Here is a 15,677-nt window from a genome sequence, read left to right on the forward strand (position 1 = left end):
GCCCTTTTAAAGACTATGAAAATGTGAAAATCATTATATTTCATTACCAAGTAATGAGCTCAACAGGCACCGATGCCCTCTGAGGCTGTGCACTTCCTGTATGAACCTCACAGCTCATCCTTCCTCATACAATGCAGATGGATGTCCAGGGATGGAGAGAGATGATCAAGGACTAAGAGGGCTCAGAAATAGGGATGCCAATTATACACTCACTGGCAAATTTTTTTGAAAGACTTAAAAATTTTATTATTTTCTTTTTGAACTCTATTTTTCTGGTTTCAGTACACCTATGCTAACTATCAGTTGCAAAAATTTTTTCAAAATATTCTGTGAATCTTTCAAATAATCAAAACTGGAAATTCTGTCTAAAGATTCTTTGTTTTTCTTATTTTTCACTGAGCCACATCTCTAGTCCTTTATAAAAATTATTTTATTTTGAGATAAAGTCTCACTAAGTTTGTGACCTTGAATTTGCAATCCTCCTGCCTCAGTCTCCCAAATGGCTGGGATTATAGATGTGAGTCACTGCACCTGGATCCAAAAATCCATTTTAAAATCCGCAACTTTTATTACAGATAAGGAAACCAGTATTTTCTAGATCCTATTACAAAGTATCAAATAAATTTAATTTATATTCATCACATGCCTGCCTATAGAAAGGCAGTTCATTTTAGATTTGGCTTCTGTAAACTGGATATTTTAATGCTTTTTGTGGTGGAAAATGTTTGGGAGATATTTTTCTCTGATTGTCCTAGTTTAGCCCTAGAAAGGAATGGTACACATGTGAGACAGCAGCCACATCTACTCGGGAGAAAATAGATTTGGTTGAAAATATCAACATTTTGGTTGAAAATATCCACATAAGATTTATCTACTATAGTTTATTTTGCTTCACAATCTATGAGTAGAATCTGACTTACAATAATAAATATGATTAGTTGATAATATCTATGTGTCATCCTGAAGTTAGTGGTACTGAAGAAATACTACTACTTAGAACTAATAAAAAAAATTGCTACACATGCAAAAGAAACATAATTATTAAAATAGCAAAAAAAAAAAATCATATAAACCCAAACATGAGCCTTTTAAAACTGCCACTTCAAACAAAGCACTTATTAGAATTATTTCCTGAACATTAAGAGGAAATCAACTAAAAAGAAATATTATAGGGAATACAAGCAAGACATATATGTTGCTAAATGAACCTTGATTATACCTGCCATGCTGTAAGGCAAGAGGTGCACATCAAATGCCCACAAGGCTCAATCTTGACATCTTTGTCATTCTCTGCACAAATTTTACAGAGTTGAAAAGTGGAGCCCATTTCACAATATAATTCATATTGTTCCTGGAATGTGGGGGTGGAAAAGAGGCAATGTTAATGCAGTTCTAGTATGAACCATTAATATTAAATTTTCTCAAGTAAAACAACTTACAGTAAATATCTCACACTTGATCCCGTCAGAAATGTTACCATTTAAGACATTTTAAATTGATAATCAATATTTAAAGCATTTGAGCTTTTATCAGCAATTTTGTAGGTTTTTTAATACTTTGGATTATTTCAGGTTTCCTACTATTCCCTTAAAAAGAGACTAATTTCAATAGTCACAGTGATTCAAACAATAAAACCCAAAGTTTTAAAGTGGCAACATATACGATTTTATCTTCTTTGTAACTGCCATATGCTTATCTAATTTCACTGTCAAATTGAAAAAAAATGCCATTCTGGATGAGCATTAAATTTTATAACTTTTAGTTATCTTTAGAAATCTCAGAATCAAAGACCATCAGCATCTGCCCTTCCCACATCCTACACGTTGTGGCTGTATTTACTATTTCACATAATATCCAATGTATCACATATTTTGAATTTAAGAAAAATACCTGAGTCTTAGTAAGCCTCAATTATATATCTCAAATTCTGTATTACATGTCTGACTTGAAAGTTCATGCTTTTTGCCTAACACTGTCAAGAGAAGTAGTTACTTTAGTAACTAAAAACTGGTTTATTGAACTTCTGTTCTTTCGACTTACTATGTTTATAAGCTTAGGACAATGTTCAGTAAATTTCTCATTGTTCAAATAGTGAAAAGATCTATGTCATAAACAAGATACAGATAGATTGGTAAATGTAAAGAATATTTTTAAAAGTTGCTTATGAGAGATAAAAAAAAATCATGAAGTAAAAATCTGTACAAAGCAAGGATTTAGTTCAATAAATGCCTACAATGAACACATGTGCCTGATCCTGAGGAGGATTAAATTCATGGCAGTATTTATTATTTAATCTACTAAGAGATTACCATGTTATAATCCTGGTTAAATGCACATATATTTTCACACATATACACAGACACAGACATAATTATACATGAACACACATATGCAAAAACATCTACTATGATATATGTCTATATGAGAATATACATAATTTTTAAGAAATTAAAGAAAAACATGACAGAATGGATAAAGATAGAAAACAACTATTATCTAAAGGAATCCAGTATCAGTTATAAATTGTTGACATTTCTGAAGCAACAAACATGTTTTAATAGTGATTATCACTATTCAAACAACAGGTTTATAATTATAAAATAAATATAATAAGGTAACTCACAGATGTATAACTCAATGCAACCTAAGAGGTAAGAATATATATGAGTAACTACAGGGAAAGATATTACTCCTGAAGATTTATTTTGAAATAATGGTTTTATAAGGAGGAAATTTCTCTCTCTGATTGGTATACATTAGAAAATACACTACAAAATTACCACATATTTTTTAAATGGGCAATCATGTACTAAATATAAAAGTTATACAGTCATACATAAAAAATGTTAACAAGGTGTTTCACTTAATAATATCAAGACCAGCTGGGTGCAGTGGCACACATTTGTAATCCCCAGTGGCTTGGGAGGCTGAGATAGGAGGATTGCAAGTTCAAAGCCAGCCTCAGCAATGGCGAGGCACTAAGTAACTCAGTGAGACACTGTCTCTAAATAAAATACAAAACAGGACTGCGGATGTGGCTCAGTAGTTGAGTGTCCCTGAGTTCAATCCCCAGTACCCAAAAAACTAAAAGTAAAAAAAAAAAAAAAAAAAAAAAAAAAATATATATATATATATATATATATATATATAAAATAATATCAAGACCATAGGGACTGAAACCTGAAGAATTACAAATAAAGGAAATACCATGTATGGTCTTGGAAAAAAGAAAGATTTCTCTCTGATTTCAGTTTTTTCCTTTGGTTTTTATTATTTATTATAAATACAAATCTAAAATATTTTAAATTAGACTGTCTGCAAAATAAAATATTCACATCTCTCTTCAATCTCTCCCTGATACCGCAATCCTTTTTCCTTCTCAGTTAAACACCATTACCAAGTTGGTGGTTCTGGAATGCTTACTTGTATGTTCGTATATAGCTTCTTATTTATTTATTTACAAAACTTGGGCATACATAATGTAAATCCAAAAATTGAGCTTTACACACATGAATTTTTTAAAATAAAACACCATAAGAAGTTCTCATGCAAATATGTACAGCTACTCCCCTGTGGATAACTACTCTGGGTATGTGATGGTATATTTAATCTATTATCGAACACTTTGGTATTTTGTAATTTTTCACTTTTATGAGAAATCCTACTGTGAATACTCTGTTGTACAGAATTCTTGTGTATAAGTGGGAGTGACACATTCATTATCTATGAGATTGCCAACAATGGATTTAGAAAAACGTAATCATCTTCAATCTTCTTCAATTACTCATATGACTCTAAAAGTCATGGCATAAAACTCTTCTAATCTATTTTTGTATTTTTTATATATTAAAGTTATCTTCTCATATCTGTCTACCTATGGATTTATTTATCATTGTATAAATGCCAATCTTGTATTGCAAGCAAAAACATTAAAGCTGAAATTTTATGCAAACTATGTACTGTAATTTCTTTTCTCTTAGGATTCCTAGAGATATCACTTGTATTAAATATTTGTGCATAATTTTAGGCATAGTATAGGAAGAGATTCTGATTTATTTCAAAGGTATTATAAATACTTATTAATTATATTTTTCAGGAAATTGTTCTTACCTGTGTAACTTTTATATGATCATGGGGTGTGGGTTCACATAATCCAGTTAAATCAGGATTGTAACTCCTCCCATCAGGATAAAGATAACTGAATTGAAACAGAAACTTTATTACCTTAAATATACAAGTTTTAATTGTATTTAAGTTTAATCAGGATTTTCCATAATCAAATACATTTTTGTGCTTCCTATTTTTGTAACAAATCAATAAAATTTTTCACTATTTTATACTATTGTAAATTATTTTTAAGGCACTTAAAGTCTAGAAATGACATTCATGTAATAAATACATAATAAGGACTCAGCCACTAAAGCAATAATTTTCAATTAAATACTTCTAACGTGTTCCTTATAAAAATTAAAAATTTATTTTACTGGTCATTACATGCTATTCTAAAAAAGGGTGAATATACACTTATTTGCAATTAATATATCCTTCATCTGATGCTGAGGAAATGTTAACTATATCATTTTATACCATGTTTAATATCATATGAAGAGGAAAATAGAAATAAGGTCAAGTCTTTCCTGCAAGTTCTCAGAATACTTCTGCAGTGTTTCTTTTTCTATAATATCCTAGTATCTTTCTTCTGAATCACCTTCTATTTTCTCTAATAGATCCACATGTGCACCCGCCTCCACACATACATATTTTTAAAAATCATAAAATGTTTCAGTTCTATCTTTCATTGACTCCAATAAAGCCATAAATACAGAATGCTCTACAGACATAAGGTTTTATTATCAGAGAGAATGGGAATCTGAACTAAGTTACCATAAAGATGCCTTCCTTCCTGGGTTAACTCAAGAGTTTTTACTCATTATTCAGAAAATGACTGAAAGTCAAGGTTATTGTGTTGGTAAATATTTTTGACTAAAAATAAAACTGCCAAAATTGCTAGTATCATCAATTTATTATATTATAGTTTATCCTGTCTAATATCATTCTACCTAGAGGGCTTAAAGATTAAGAATACAATACTATAGGTGTAAATATTTTAAAACTATACAAAATTATTCTGTGGAGTAATCAAAAAATGTTTATCTTTAAGTGAACAATCTATAAAACATTTAAGTAACTAAGTATTACAATTACCCCAGGAAACCATATAAAATGAACTTAAAGTACAGACAATACTCGTATAGTAAGGGACAGATCAGTGAGATGATTTTTTTTAATTTAATTAAGGAAAGGAGATAACTACATTTGCATATGACCCAAAATTACAGGGAGCAAGTAAAAAATTCCACAAATATTAAATGAGGAATAATAAAAGCTAGTAAGTTGCTTATCATATCCTAAAATGTCCATTTAAAGAATTATTGTGCAATGCTTTATCACACTTCAAAAACACATAAAAATTGTAGGGAAAAAATCAGAAATAAAAAATTGTAAAAATGAAAATAACGATGCCAGAGCTAAGGAAGAAAGGTTATATTTAACCTACTGGGGTAACTCGATGATTTCTGTCCTACTCCGATACTGCTGATGAGCTACTACTGTCAATGGCAGCGAAGGAGTCCGGCTAATCATTAAAATAAACTCTCAATCAAATATATCATACAATGGCAGACTAACTAGAAAGAAAAATAGCTGACCTTGATGATAGTGGACCAAATGATATCCTGTGATTTTACTGATCTTATGAAAACCTCTAACTAACATACTAAAACCTATTTTATCCTAATCTACTTTTGAAATTTGGCTTAAATTAACCAGTCCTTCTGAAGATTTTTAAGTATGTGTGTGTGAATATTACATTAACTTGCACAAGAGTCCAGTGGCTTTGCTGTACTGAGTACAATATTATAATTTTTTACTCTTTAATTGGCATTTGAAAAATAGATGGAAACAATTAAAAAAATACAAAAAAGAAAATCAAAATTAATCTATGTACAGATTTACCCACTCATACTTTCTTTTTTTTTTTGGACCTCAAATATCTTCATCTTTTTTTTTTTTTATTGTAAACAGATGGGATACATGTTGTTTCTCTGTACATGGAGTAAAGGTGTACCATTTGTACTCATACTTTCTTTATGAATTAAAACTTTAAAGTATGCTTTCTAAAAAAGCAAACCTACAATCATAGTTAATCAAAGGTTACAAATATGAATGTTTAATGTACTAGAGGTAAAGTAGAAAGAACAAATTTATGAAAACTAGAAGAAAAAAAGAGAGAAAGACATTTGGTCCCACAACCTGCTGTGTAATTATTACATAGCTAATGTCTTGAAAACTTGCAGCTTAAAAAAATACATTCCTTTTTCTTCACATAGATCCCCTCACGTTCTTTTTTTAAAATTTTCTTTGTCTAATTTATTTTTTGATTTGTTTTTGATGTCTGTTTATGTTTTTTAGTAATTACTTAGGAAAAGGGAAATCCCAAATCATCTGGTCTTTGCTAACTTAGTAGACTATCTCCTGCCAGGTTTCCACCACAGTTCAGCCCTATCAATGCTGCAAGTTGGACCACACGTATCTCTAAATTACTCAGCAAGGCAAAGGGTAAAAAAAGGCAGGGTGCTGAAGTGACACTGAGATACAAGGACAAAAAGGAGGGCACGGGACTAAAATGAATAAGAACCAGATATATTTACAGAAAATGGGTCAAATAGATAGTTGAGACTTTCTGTGAGGAAGAAAAAGTCATTTTTTGACAAAAGAGAAGAATTTATTTTTGTATTTCAGAAGAGAACAGCATTACATTAACTGAATTTTATCAACATATAATTCTGAACTATAAATTCATTATTAGTGTGAATAAAGGAAGGTATACAAAGAAGAAAGGGAAAGGAAGGGTGGAAGAGAAAAGGCTAAACAGGAGAAACAGAAAATCCAGCATGGCCAGTCTAAAGAAACAGTATGGCTAGCAATTTATCTTCACATGAGACAAAGTAAGTCATTTATTTGAAAGAATTTACTTTTAATACATACACATCTATTTGACAAGTATTATTAGGCCTCATTTTTCCTATAAAATGTATAAACATGTAATTTGATATTGGAATGTGTTTAGCTACAAAATATAGTTAGATTAAAAAACTAGACTGCCTTAACATGGCTATTTAAAGAGACAAACAAAAAGAACTAAGGAGCATCCATTTCTTAGTCTTGAGGTTAAAAAGCAAACAGATTGCCAACAACACTCTCTGTTCTTCCATCACTATGCAGTAGCTACTTTTCACATCTGATAGGTTTTAAACATGCTGACTCCCATTTCTTATACTTACAATCCTTCCCTGCTGCCATCAATCAGGGCTTGAAATAAGGGCTTGTTGTGAGGTATGGTCTGTAAGATATTGCCATCCCCAGTCACATAGCCAATGGCCCACTGTCCTAGTCGAGTGCAGCTTAACCGGAAAATGTAGCTACAAGACAGAGAAAATTATGTCCAAGTTCAATCAAAAAGTGTGACAACCACTAAAAAATTTGTTTTTTGTTTTTTTTAAGCAACAGAATACACAGAATGACTTAAGAATTCCTGATAAAATTTTCTTTCAACATGTTTTAATACCATTATACTTCTCTGTTGATTTGTATAAGAAACACTGATACTCATTTCTTTTCATTTTAATATCTCAAGAACTACATGAGAAAAATGAAGTTCTAAACTATCAAGTGATTTATTACCATCACCATCCAGGATACTGTGCATGAAAATGCTGCTGGTATAAAATGGCTATGACATAAATTATTTTTGGAATGTAAAAATAAAAAAAGTAAAAATTTAATTTGTTCACCACAGAAACTGAGTGAGTTTCTACTATTGGATTCAACATATTATTTTGTGACTTAAACATTAAAATCATGCATTTAAATTGTAAAATAACTTGACTTAAAATAATACACTTTCTTTCAAGCATTATAGTGATTCATCTTTAAATAACTCTCAAAAGAGCCAAAGTATATTAATGAAAAAGCAAGCTGGATAAGCTCATATTTTCCATTTAACCCCACCAAGTTAAATATCTTTCAATAGGAAGTAAAAATAGCTCAAAAACATAAATCGAATGAACGACAAATCCCTTAAAACTAATTCTCAATGAACAGCGACACTAGTTTGACTTTAAATTTATCATTTATTTATTCACTTACTTAGCTATCTATTTCATTTTAAATAATTTCTATTTCTGTGCATTATATTCAACCTTGCCATCATGATTTCCATATCTGGACTTTATAGCAGATCAAAAGTAACTTACATCTGTTGGCTACATTTGGGCTACTATATGAATGTAAGAAATAAGAGAAATAGTATCTTAATTTACTTATCAATGAATCACAGATCATGTAAAAATATTTTACAAGATGTAAATTAGCATTTGTAATGGTGATTCAGTCACTGGCTTTAATTAAGTTGTATATTTAGTAATACAATGTGATTTCTCTCAAGGAAATTGAGTTTTAAAAGAAAGAAATAATCTGTGATTTATAAATATTAGGAACCTTACATTAGTGATAAAACCATCAGAAAGAACCTTTCCAAAGAAGTTTAAAAACACATCCCCCTAGAGAGCCTGAACACAAGATAGTAACCTGTCAACTACTGACATCTTTAATAAGAATCAGATGAAATAATTCTGCTTAGAATAATGGTTGTGATGTTATGAGAAGAACCATAATATCATAGAAGGTCACTATAAATTATAATTTTGGAGATCACTACAAACAGATCATATCAAGAAATGTATATGATACAGTTCTTCTAATTACTAAAAGGTATCAGCAATCTTAAAGATCTGGGTATACCACAGATTTTGCCAGAACTTATAGAGTAGAATACTACAATCAAGAAAATAATTACAAATTTGCATGGTTAATATTTTTAAAACATTTCATATTTATTCATATAATAAGAATCTAGTAAATAGAGAAAAGCACACTTGTGAAACTGCTCAGGATTTTACTCACATCACTTTCTGTTTCCTAAACACTGTGCTAGGACGGTGTTTCTAAAACTGATTATACAGAAGTTCAAGCAATTCATGTGGGTAGACTATAGCATTAGTAACACCAGGTGAGAGCGACAATATAGTTTTGGAATCATTTTTTCCTCTCCTGAACTTTTCTGCTCCACAGTTTTACTTGTACAACTCTTAAATCACTTGCTGCTGACCCTCTTCTTGGCAGTCACTACTTTCCAGCCTCATGAAGTGGACTTTTGCTTTATTTCTAGCACATTACTCTCCAACAATGGCATGAATAATAATTGGATGAAATAGTTTCATGTTTATAGGGTGGTTTGCGCTACTCTTTAACACTAAATGTTATCTAAGGGATATATCCTGTGATTCTCAAACGTAATTTTTTTTCTTTCTGGTGCTGGGGGCTGAAACTGGGGCCTTGTGCATGCTACACAAGTGCTCTACCACTGAGATATATTCCTAGTCCTCAAATGTATTTCATCAGGTAACTAATGTTTTGTTAGTTGGAACCCAAATAAAGCAGAACATAAGGAACCCAAATGTACTTGGAATAGACCCAACTATTTTCTTTAGTACAAAGCCAATGAGAAAGACAAATTCGGGAAAGCAAATATTTACCAAAGGTATTTGATATGGTCATGAAGAGATGCCCTAAACCCAATTTAAATATTCATATCACACATTACATATGACAATTTATGATAGATTACCCATTTCATCTCTAGCTATACAAAAATCTGGTCATGAGAGAACCCTGAATAAAACTAAATCTAAGTCCCTGTCAACATACAAAAAATTTGACCTGCTCCCAAAGTCACAATAATCAATTCTTAAATAGAAGACAGCAATGGAAGTCAATGTTTTCTGTACCACCAGCTGTTTTTTTATATGCCATAGTAATTCTCATAAAATGGAAATATTCATTATGACAGAAATGATAGCAATTAAAACTGCTGGCTTATACTCAAGATTTTTTGTTACAGGACAAATACCCTATGCACTATAAACATAATAAAAATAATTCTAGACTAAAAAGGTAGACTTAAAAACTAAAACAAACTCATTTTTAAAATGAAACTATCTCTATTTGAAAATCAGTACACTAATGGACTTTGGAATGACATCTCCTGCTATCTGTGACAGCCCTGAGGACAGGTATGCCACATCTGCTGATGCCATAGCTTAAATGCCTACTATGTGCCTAACTTACTTCTAGATGGGACAGAGAAAAAAGTACTCAGACTGGAAGGACACAGATTTTCTGGACTTGTCACTAGTAATGTATGTTTTGTGGTCAAAGCCAGAAAAGTTGACTAAACATGCAATCTCTGTGTGTCTTACTCAATTTCATCATCTGAAAAATAAAATACAAATTCGGAGGCTATAAAGAAGTATGAGGTTTTAAAGAAGAAGCTTTCAAGGACATGAAATTGATTTGGATTTTAACAATGCACTTATACATGTTTATGTGCTTGAATGTATTTATCATGAAACTATACATGTACTTAGATGCATTTATACATACTTTTATGTACTTATCACAGAACCTAATTAAATCTTAAAAATATCTTTAAAATAATGAACGTAAATCTGTTCTATTTATTTTAACTTTAACATAATATTCAAGTATTCAAATATACACATGTAATTTTGTACACAAAGATAAGAATTACGAAACAATCAATGTTAATATCCTATTCTAAATTGAAAAGTCAAACACAGGGGACTAATGAATCTTTATTAAATTACATAGTAGTCCATTCCCTTTCTCTTTATGAACATGAAACTTTGGAACAAACACAACGTATCAATTTAAAGGGCTCAATAAGAAGCACACTTTGTTTTACTGGTTCTTCCATTCCACCCCACCCCTTACTTAGAAAGGAATCATAGAGGATTTTTCTTTAAACTCATTACATATTATTGTTAAAAGGTCTTACCTTCCAGGTTTGGTACTGTACTTCTGTAGCCGTGCTTTAACTTCATCATATGTGAGAAATGCCATATAACCTGGATGTGTTACAGCTAAGAAATTCCAATTCCGTAAAATAGAGCCCCAAGGCTGAAAATATAAATAAATTCAAAGAGATTACCTAGAGAATATCAACTAGTGATTGCATACCAACCCATTACTTCATGTACTTAACACAATTCTCCTGTATATTTCTGAAGTTAATATGGGCTTACATGTTAACTTTTTCTAGCTATAAGCAAACATGCAATAGTTTGTTCTTGTTTGGAGAAAGAAATGTGATTAGAAGGAAAAGAGATTTCCTAAGAAGAGCATACGGAGAGCAAAAAGGAAAACCAAGTAATCTCTAGTTTGTTCTTAGTAAGCACTGTGATCATTATGAAACATAAACCTCATACTCTTTAGTTCAAAACCTTCCACCTTAAATAAAAGTCAAAGTCCTTGTGTATTGCCCATAAAGACTTAATGGACTGGCCTCATGGGGTTTGATCTCCAGCTGCCTTTCTGTTTCCAACTGTTACCATCTTCTTTTTGCCACTTCTCAGTTGCCCTGACCTTTCTGCTCTTGTCCTGAACACAAACCTCTTAGGCACCCCAGAGGCTTTGTGTTTGCTCATCCTTCTACCTAAACTTCCTTTCCCCAGATGTCCATGTGCTTCCTCTTTCCAAATGTTACACTAAGTGAGCCTCAATGAACCTATGTGTATAACTATATGCATTTACACATATTTATATGTATTTCTCATATAGCCTACTGAACGTCTTCAAAAATACCCTGAAACATATGAAGACTTTTGACAAAAATAAACTGTTTAGAAACCTATTGAGCTTTGCAGTTAATATCCTAATTTATAACCATTGATATTAGTGGTTAGGGCAATTAATTTTTCTAAAAATTAAAATAATGTCTCTTTAAAACTGTTACATCTTGAGGGGAGGGAAGAATAGAAGTTCAGTGGAGCAGACAAAGGAGAATGAAGGAAAGGGAGACAGTATGGGAATAGGAGAGACAGTAGAATGAACTGGATATAACTTTCCTATGTTCATATATGAATACACAACCAGTGAAACTCCACATAAGATATAACCGCAAGAATGGAATTCTAATTAGACTAAGTTATACTCCATGTATGTATTGTATGTCAAAATACACTCTACTGTCATATATATCTAAAATAATTTTTTTTAAACTGTTACATCTTGTCACATTCTTCATCTGCCAGTTTGTCTCTTCTGGTTACTACCAGGCCCTCAGGTACCTCATTTATAAACTTAGAAACCACATGATAGAATTTAAGTGTTTTAAAGGCTTACACATTTCCATCAGCATACGGAACATGCCTATCTCAATCATCCACACATATCAAAGCCATGAATAGTATCAGATACATACTAATCAGTCAGGGATGATTGTTTTTAAACAGGTTCCTTAAATACTGACTTGCACTAAAAGGCCAGTGTTCTTCCATGGTAACAAGATACTGTATTCACATTTGGTTTGCCTTACACAGCTATAAAGTTAGGAAAGGTTTAGGGTTTAAAAGCGAGTTATATAAAAATTTTTCACATAAATATTTGGTTTGTATCAATGCATCAATCTCTCTTTAATCTGATTAGCTGTCCCTCCAGTTACCATGGCAAGAGAAAAGAGACAGCCAGTGATAGACAACTTTGCTTGAGGGTGTGGATGAATCATCTGTGCAATATTTTTGAGGCTGAAGCCACATTTATTCCAAGAAATTGGCAGCATGCTATATGTGATGTGCCAGATTCATAAATCTTCTACATAAAAGAAGAAAAAAGGTATTTACGTTGCCAAATTTATGCTGTTGAAACAGTTATCCTAGACATGATTATTGGTAGAGAGTTCCTGCATTTGTTTGTTTTGAGACTTGTTCTTCATTATAGTAAAGCAAATTTTCATTCTACAAGGCAGAATTCTTCAAGGATTATGTCCCTTGAGATGAGAATAACAAGGGAAAGAATGATTTAGTAATACAAAGCATTTTAGCCTTTTTTGATAGAACAAGAAATATCTTTGGGGTATTTCCCCATCTCACTAAAACATCTAATTGGGTTAAAAGGGAGGTCTGGAGAATACTAACATGAAAGGTTGTGTCTTTGCACTTGAAAACAAAAAGCATGTTCTTAATTTCCTTCTTAAGGCATGACTGAAAATTGCATAAAACAATACTTGGAAAAATATCAGCACACGTCAAAAGAAAAACAACTGAGAAATAACTATCGTCCTAGGTATTTTTGTTTTGTTCCCCCACTTACAAAGGATAAGGATAGAAAGAATATCAAATATATTTTGGAGTCAGTTTCATTAAAGTCCATACACATCAATGAAATAATTGTTTTTAAAAATCCTCAATTTATAGAGAAGCAGTGCACAGATCAAAATTCAAGTGAAAAATTAAAAATTGGAGTTGAGATCCAACTGCTACAGTATTTAGCAACAAGTTCTTAGTACATAATCCAGAGGGTCAGCTTCTAATTGCAAAAATATTTACGTAATAAAATGAGTCTATGCTGTTCTTGTGAATACAACCCACTCAGAACAGTCAGAAACATGTGGTGTGTGTGTGTGTGTGTGTGTGTGTGTGTGTGTGTGTGTGTATGTGTGTGTGTCTTAAAGTATTTTCAAACTAATGGCTTAAAGAAGGCAAACAAAGTGCTTTGAATAAAAATCCTGTAATTCATTTTTTCCATTAAAGGAAACTTTTTTTTACACACATGAACACAAAGCTACATTAATTTTTTAAAACAATTACAGAAATTAATGCAGTGAATTAAAGACATTTGTCCCTCCATTTTCCTAAAAGACACTATTTCAAGAGTCAATTACTGACTTATCACTTATGCTGATAGAGTCCTCAGCTAGTCTGCACAGATATACTGTCTTTCTTCACTATAACTGAAGACTTGCACCCTCTTATTACTTTCCCCATTTCATTAATGCTCTATATTCCAAAGTGACTAGGACATTCTTCCAAATACTCTTTCCTGTTCCTGGAACTCTTCAATAGTGCCCATTTCTCCATGACCCAGTCCTTTCTAATGCTAGGGGGAAGGGAAGGAGAAGGGAAGTGCAGCCCCAGGGAGAGGGAAGAGAGAAGAAAATCCCCACATTCCACTCTAGAATGGAAGCACCTGCCTAGCCCCGCATCCCTCAACTATTGGGAGAGGAGAAGGAGAAAACTAAAGGAAAAGGAGAAGGAGAAGACTAAAGGCAGAAGAGAGAAGACTAAATGAGAAAGGTGACCACATAATCACAGTGAGATCCTTTCAAGGACTCCACAGCATTTGTTCAAGTTCTACCTGGGATGGAAGGATGAGGGACAAAAGAAATAAAGATCTCTTACTTCTTTCATTCACTATGCAATCCTTTCATCTCAGTCTCCGCTGACCTCTTCTTCAAACCATTACACTGAGTTCTCTCCTTCATATCCCAAATTCTGAGTGTACCTTACTCCCTTTCAGATCCTACCTTTGATAAGTACCCCACCAACCATTTAGAGCTGAAAGACTTCATTGCCAGCTACCCACCAATATCACTCTACAGTAAAATGTTCGCAGTTACAGTATTAATAAAGCATTTTATATAGACTTTATAAACATGTGGACAAAATAAACATCATAAATTTAAGAAAATTAACCCTGAATTTTTAAAGTAATGTAAAAATAGAAGATCAGGAAAAGCAAAATCTCATAGAGCAAATTTTATCATATTTACCAGCACATGTACAGTTATAGTCAAAGCATATGAATAATGCATGCAGAAACCAAAAACAATGAAGAATGTCAGAAATGATCAGTAGATGAAACAAATGAATGTTTTTCATTTACTTCTGTAATTATGCTCTTTTAAAGAGATTAGGCATTTCTTGGCTCAGTTAAAATTTTGGTTTTATTATCTTCAATTTTTCACAGTAGCTGTACTTAAAAGGACCCTTTTCCTCTCCCAACCTAGTGGACATAAATAAGATACACAAACCTTAGAGTATCAAGGTTGCTCAGGTTGTTTTAATGTGACAGCTTATAAGAAAATAAGCAGCAGTTTGGGTAAGCATTTAACCAAAATTAAGTTGCTCTCATGCCTTTAATAGATAATTCCAAGGCATTTTAGCATTTAATACCCACACTAAAAAGTCACCCAAGCTTCCCACAAAATTATACACTTTCTAAACTGAACAGTTAGGTTTAATATGTGAAAATGACTTTTGCTTTCTTCCTTCACATGGTGAAGAAGCAAAGCTCCTATTATAGAGACTGTCTTATATTGTATTAAATAAATGTATTTATTCTGTAAAATTATCAGAAACTTCTAAAGAAAGAAAAGGTTTCATTATAAAATGATAAGCTGCTAACCTATACATACCAAGGGAATAATCATGAAACTATACATTTAAAATAAGCAAAACATACTTTTTACAGTATCTTAATTCTTTATCCTATATTCAAGGCAGAATTATGGTTCTGAAAATTTAATAAAGTAAAATTCACCCTACACATACAGACAGTAGTTCATTTGTCTTATATTAATGAGTTATTTAATAAATTAAAAGTTAATTCTGTGCAATGTTGCTTCCTTGCATCAATCTGTCACTTGAGTCTTTGCCAGCTAGTGTCAAGCAGTTGTAAATAAAAAGAAAAATTTATAT

General features: G+C 31.8%; 1 protein-coding gene across 7 annotated transcripts in view; it reads right to left on the bottom strand.

Moving 5' to 3' along the window:
• CBLB (Cbl proto-oncogene B) overlaps positions 1-15,677 on the bottom strand; it is a 207,877-nt gene that overhangs the window by 79,888 nt on the left and 112,312 nt on the right. For all 7 annotated transcript variants that reach the window (XM_079100820.1, XM_079100816.1, XM_079100818.1 and 4 more), the window contains 4 exons: positions 10,979-11,100; positions 7,344-7,481; positions 4,111-4,198; positions 1,220-1,351 (listed from right to left, as the gene is read on the bottom strand). In XM_079100820.1, coding sequence (XP_078956946.1) covers positions 1,220-1,351; positions 4,111-4,198; positions 7,344-7,481; positions 10,979-11,100 — 480 coding nt within the window. The remainder of the gene's footprint in view (positions 1-1,219; positions 1,352-4,110; positions 4,199-7,343; positions 7,482-10,978; positions 11,101-15,677) is intronic.

Source organism: Sciurus vulgaris (genome assembly GCF_902686455.1).
Source record: "Sciurus vulgaris genome assembly, chromosome: 10".
Lineage (NCBI taxonomy): Eukaryota > Metazoa > Chordata > Mammalia > Rodentia > Sciuridae > Sciurus > Sciurus vulgaris.